This window comes from Papaver somniferum, chromosome 11 (assembly GCF_003573695.1).
Source record: "Papaver somniferum cultivar HN1 chromosome 11, ASM357369v1, whole genome shotgun sequence".
Lineage (NCBI taxonomy): Eukaryota > Viridiplantae > Streptophyta > Magnoliopsida > Ranunculales > Papaveraceae > Papaver > Papaver somniferum.
Window position 1 is genome coordinate 105,259,940 of NC_039368.1, and position 6,088 is coordinate 105,266,027.

Consider the following 6,088-nt stretch of genomic DNA (forward strand, 5'->3'; position numbering starts at 1 on the left):
AACTTTTCACTTGACAAGGCAGGAGCTCAAAGAAAGCTCCAGCTCAATGAGTTGGACGAGATTCGTAGAGATGCATACGATAGTGCTAAGGAGTATAAGAACAAAATGAAACTTGTGCATGATAGGAATATTTTACGAAAGTCATTTTCTCCAGGTCAAAAAGTTCTTCTATATGACACTCGTTTGCATCTATTCCCCGGGAAGTTGCGCTCTCGGTGGACCGGTCCTTTTGTGGTCCGTACTGTTTTTCCTCATGGCGCTGTTGAGATTGAGACACCAGATGGTAGTAGTTCTTCGAAGGTTAACGGTCAGCGATTGAAGCCCTTTTGAGAGCCTTTTCCTACAGGTGATGTTGAGGAGGTTTCTCTGGAGGACCATGTTTACCTTGACTGACCATCGAGGCGATTTTGTATGTTGTATAATATTTTTGTAGGTTTTTGGTTACACTTCACCCAGGTACTATCATTCCGACTTCTCTCTTTACTATTTCCTCATGTTACTTATATTTTTGGTACTGTTCTTTAATTAGAAACATTGAGGACAATGTTAGATTTAAGTTTGGGGGTGGGGTAGAACTTTTTGTTACCTTTTCGTTGCAATAAATAAACTCCAGAGCCTAGAAATTTATCCCTATTAAGGATGGCACTAACCAATCTTAGTGGATGGAAGCATTTTGGTTGTAGGAGTTGAGGAACCAATATGACTAGATGGCAACATCTAAAGAGTCTATTCATAAAAGCACAAAGCTCAGGTGTTAGAAATAACATGATAGTTTCACCATATCTCGTTGAGTCCTTTTCACTTCTGTTTTTATTTTGTTTTGTTTTTAAACTATGTTTCTCTAAGTGATTAGGTGGGGCTCACGATTCAAGTTGTTACCAATGTTAGGTGAATTAGAGTGATTGAGATATAAAAAAAAAAAAAAAGAGAAACTGAGACCAGACCATCAGACCAACTGGAATAAATTCAATAAAGTCGACCACTGGAACCCTTGTATATGCCAGTTGTGTTGACCTAGAGTTAGGATTATCGACCACTGGTACCCTTGTATATGCCAGTGTGTTGACATTAGTCAGACTAGTATCTCAGTCCATTAGGATAGGTTCATTTTGGCGGAGGCCTTCAGACAGATATGAGAAACATCGTTCACCTAGTAAACATCAAAACCATCTATGTTTTTCTCTATATCCATATCTTGATCTATCCATGTGATTAGTTTTGACTGCGGATATTGATGTCCATAGTGCGACTATCTGAGTAGAGCTCTGTCACTTATATATGAATTTTAGTATGCTAGAGTGCAAACTCGTGTACATCAATTGGAATTTCGCATCAGGGTACTTCCTCCTGTAGTCAATAAGTATGCCAACCAAGGAGATTCTTTAGTGCCTTCCAAGGTTCTGTGTAGATAGCTAAGGTCTGGAGTATAAAGGTTTTGTGGGTATACCTCTGGTAAGCCCTCCGGAGACAACACTCCGCCACTAGAGACACCTAGGGGTTTAAAGGCTTATTGCATACGCTAAATGCAATCGACGATGCCTGCGACAGTGAGTTAGGATTTTATTTCTATTTTATTTTTGCTCGAGGACTAGCAAATAAAAGGTTTGGGGGTATTTGATAGACACATTTTTGTGTCTGATATAATCTCAATTGTATATATTTTTAGTGCTCGATTTTGTATTTCTTATGGCTTTTTGTGTCTTTGTGGGTGTTTTTGGAGAAATAAACATGCGTAGAAAAATTGGCTCGAAAAGTGGTATTTGCGCTCGTGGGAGAAAATTACTATGCGGACTCTCAGTTTGGATAAGGGGCACCTCACCACTACTTGCACCCCATACATGCTATTTACACTCCATGGCTAATGGCACCCTATTCTGGTTAGGGGGCTTCCCATTTTAATCACAGTTTTGGCGGGAAAACACGTCTTCCACCTGCGAACTTCTGCATAACTTCATCGGACGATTTTGACGACATTTTATCAGGTTTTATTTGTTGATATGGGTTGGTTGGGCCTGGTCTGGTCAAACAGGGATGGTATAGGATTTAGATACGCAGAAAAACAAGTTTCCATGCATATCTAGGCGATTCAGGCCATCATAGAAAGTGAAAGTACATCGGGTTTATTTTGTTGGCTTGGTAAATTACGTGAAACTTGAGAGAGTGTATTAACGGCTGGGATTATATTCTGCTATTTGGGAAGAGTTTGGATGAGAAAGGAAGTTGCGTGAAAGAAAACAGAGGAGAAGAAAAAGTCTCTGATATGGTTCTATTTTTGGAGTTTACGTGTAAAAAGGGAGAGAATATCCTGTTGTGGGATTTACTACCAGGTTTAGAAGTGTTTGGACCAATCATACTCTTTTAGAGACGTACCAAAAGAAAAAAATACTGAGGATTTTGCTGTAAGGAAAGAAAGAAAAAGGCGAAGATTTGGAGTTATTATCGACCTGTGGGCTATAAAAGGAGTTGGGATAGCTCATAGAAGACTTACGTACACTTTGGGGAAGTTTAGAACATAACAGAGCACAAAAACACCAAGTTGCAGAGATAGAGGCGAGAGGAAGAAGAAGAACTCAGAACAACAGTAAGAGACAGTCGCATAATCCGTGGCCTTTTCTTTCGAATTCAATCAGTTTGTCACAATTTCTGTAACAATTATTCAGAGTTCGGAACAGTTTTGTGTTAGGGTACTTCGTAACAGTGGTTCATATCCGTTACAAACACGCTGTTTTATACCTTCTCTTCTTTTTAATCAACTTTTGAGCAACAAACATGTATTTTGAGCAAGTAATTAATATGAGGAGCTAAACCCCATTTCTGAGGCGATAGAGGAAGCTATTTTTCCAACAAAAAGTGGTATATTCTTACTTATTTATTTATCGCAATTATTTTTATGATTGTTTTGCCTTGAGTGAAAATTGTTTGAATGATTCTTGCTAAGCAATTGTTATTTCTTTTGATAGAGCATGCTTGGACCTAGGTTTTTGATGTTCTATGCTTCGGATTTACACTTGTTATTTTGAGAATCTACTTGTTGCAATAGTTTAGAATCAAATTGAACGAAAAAATTACATGAATATAAATATTGGATTAAATCACTTTGAATTTGGAAAATAGTGGAATCTTAGACTCGGTGTTTCTTTTAATATTGATATCATCTTTGATTTAGTTTGCTATAATTTTTAGTGAGTTTTCTATTTTAATATTAGAATTTAAGTCTAATTAATATCCTTCACAAGTCTGAGAATCGAACCACTTTTACCACTATCTACAAATCACATCAATAGCAATTAGGTTAGCATCGTGGGTTGCACTATTAATAGTTTTATAGGTAGTCTTCACTGAGAAGATACCATTATCAGAGGGAGTCCATCTTAATGTATCACTTCCTTTCATGGGGATCCTAATCTTTCAAATTTCATTAACAGTCTCACAATCAAACAAAGCATTTAAAGTATATGTGTCCCAAGTATTAGTTTCAGGTTGGATGAGTTGATTAACTGCTTTAAAATGAGTAGCTCTAAGTCTAGGTGACACCCGATCAGCCCAACTAGGAATCCATTTACTATCCCATATTGAGATTAATTTTCCATCTCCCACCTCCCAAGAATAGTTCTCCTCAATGATTTGTAAACCCTCATATATTGCTTTCCAGACCCATAAACCATGTTTTGTAGCGTAAACAAGGAGATGACTATTGGGAAAATATTTACGTTTCAAGATCCTAACCCGCAGAGCATCTGGTTCACATAACATTCTCCAAGCAAGTTTTACAAGAAAAGCTGCATTCAAATTATTCGTCTTCTTAATGTTCAAACCCCCTAAGACTTTAGGCAAAACGACATTATTCCATCCCTTAAAAACTAGGCTTCTTCCATTTTGTTTCTTATTCCAGAAAATTTTTCTCTGAATATTATCAAGATTATCGGTGAGTTTTTTTGGCATTGGAAACACAACTAAGTGATGAGAAGCTAAAGATCCTAATACAACTTGTGTCATAATTGTTCTAGCAGGTTGTTTAAGGTGCTTACTTTTCCAAGTTGCCAACCTATAATGGAAATTTTCTGGAAGATTCCCAAAAGTTTCCATCTTGTTCCTCTGGATTAGCAGAGGAACACCAAGATAATTGTCTTGGAGGTCTAGTTTTTTAATCCCTAAATTTTCTGATATCTGAACTTTAATTGCCTTGTCTAGTTTATGGTTAAAAGCTATCCTAGACATATCAAAATTAATTGACTGTCCAGAATACATGTTGAAATCTTTAATAACATTGTCTAATTGTTCTTCACACTTGTAACTAGCTTTAGTGAAGATGAGACAGTCATCAGCAAAAAATAAATGACCTATTGCAGGACTGTCTCGAGTCGCCTTTATTCCCTCAATATCTCCTATAGACTCAACATTAATAATAATCCTAGAAAAACTTCCATACATATAATAAACAAATAGAGAGACAAAGGGTCTCCTTGTCTAAGTCCCCTTGAAGGATAAAACATTTCACCATGAAACCCATTTAAAAGCACAGACATTAAAACTGTAAACATACAAGCATAGATCATTTTACATCAATCCTCATGAAAACCTAGTTTTCTAAGAAAAACAATCAAAAAATCCCACTTAATCCTATCAAATGCCTTAGACATATCTAGCTTGATAGCCATAAGGCCTTTCTTTTTAGTTTTACATTCCTTATACTAGAAACTAATTCATGTGCAATCACTATATTGTCAGTTATCTGCCTAGAAGATAGAAATGCAGCTTGATAAGGGCTTATGAACTTATCCATTACCTTCTTAATCCTACTAGCCAATAGTATACTAATAATTTTATAAGACACATTACTTAGGCTTATAGATCTAAAATCAGATGCATGCTTGGGGCAACTAGATTTAGGGATTAAGGAAATAATACTATGATTCATTTGTTTAAAGAGATGCTTCGAATGAAAGAAAGCCTGCACTACCTTGACTGTGTCTTCGCCTACAACATCCCACATTTCCTGGTAAAAACCAGGTTGGTAACCATCCGGCCCTGGAGACGTCCAAGGTTGCATTTGGAAGACAATTTTTCTAATATCATCCGCAGATGGGGTACTAAGAAGGACGTCATTATCTTCATCAGAAATACAAGACTCGATATTGACAAGTAACTTGACAGGACTAGGAGGGGTTCTAGAACGACATATATTGGAAAAGTGTCTCTTAAGTTCACTAGCAATGCTATCTCTGTCAGTCATCCACACACCTATATCAGACTAAATAGAATCATTTTGAGTTCTTCTCTTTCTAAACTTAACTTTGTCATGGAGATACCTAGTGTTTCTATCATCATATGAGAGAATATTCTCCTCTGCCCTTTGAATATAGAATTCCTTTTGCACATCATACCAATATTTAATTTTAGATCCAAATTCTATTTTACTAGGAAAATTCCTGTCAGCATTATTGGTATTCACTAAAGCTAATTCATGTTGAACCAGCTTCAACTGAGTTTGGATGTTACCAGAAGTGTTTAAATTCCAGTTCCTAAGAATATCCTTGACATTGATTAGAGACCTAGTAAGTCTAAAAGCATGTGAACCTCTATCTTGCATATTCCAGTTAGCACTTATGAGTTCCTTACAAGAATCATTCAAGAACCAACATTTAATGAACTTATAAGGTTTTCTAGTGGTGTTTTCCTCCATAGCACTAACTAATAAAATAGGACATTGGTCACTCCCAAAGGCAAGTAGATGATACACAATACAGTTAGGAAAACAGTCAAACCATTTAACATTACCTAGCACTCTATCAATTTTTCCAAAAATCACACTAGCATCGTCTCTTTTATTGGACCAAGTGAAGGGATTCACAGAGAAAGAAATATCAGTCAAGTCAAGAAAATCAAGATGATCCTTAACTTCATCAATCTGAGATTGGGGAACAGGATTGCCTCATAATTTTTCTTCTTTACTAACTATGAAATTAAGGTCCCCTATTATAACCAAGGGCAATTATATTTTCCAGACAATGAAGACAAGAAGTCCCATTGCTTACCAATACCAATATCATCCAGAGCACCATACATACAAACCAACAAATGTTTTTCA

At 36.4% G+C, this 6,088-nt stretch overlaps 1 protein-coding gene across 1 annotated transcript; it reads right to left on the reverse strand.

Moving 5' to 3' along the window:
* Positions 1–4,642: 4,642 nt before the first annotated feature.
* Positions 4,643–5,683, reverse strand: LOC113324862. Its single transcript, XM_026573146.1, has 2 exons — positions 5,310–5,683; positions 4,643–5,222 (listed from the first exon to the last, which is right to left on the reverse strand). Exons 1-2 carry the CDS (start codon positions 5,681–5,683, stop codon positions 4,643–4,645), a joined length of 954 nt encoding a protein of 317 aa, XP_026428931.1.
* Positions 5,684–6,088: the final 405 nt, after the last annotated feature.

Bases quoted from the DNA above. Each gene is read 5' to 3' on its own strand.
- LOC113324862 (XM_026573146.1), bottom strand. From the start codon at position 5,683: ATGGAGGAAAACACCACTAGAAAACCTTATAAGTTCATTAAATGTTGG. The intron at 5,223-5,309 runs GTATCTCCATGA...GATGACTGACAG, and splicing joins TATGATGATAGAAACACTAG to AGATAGCATTGCTAGTGAAC.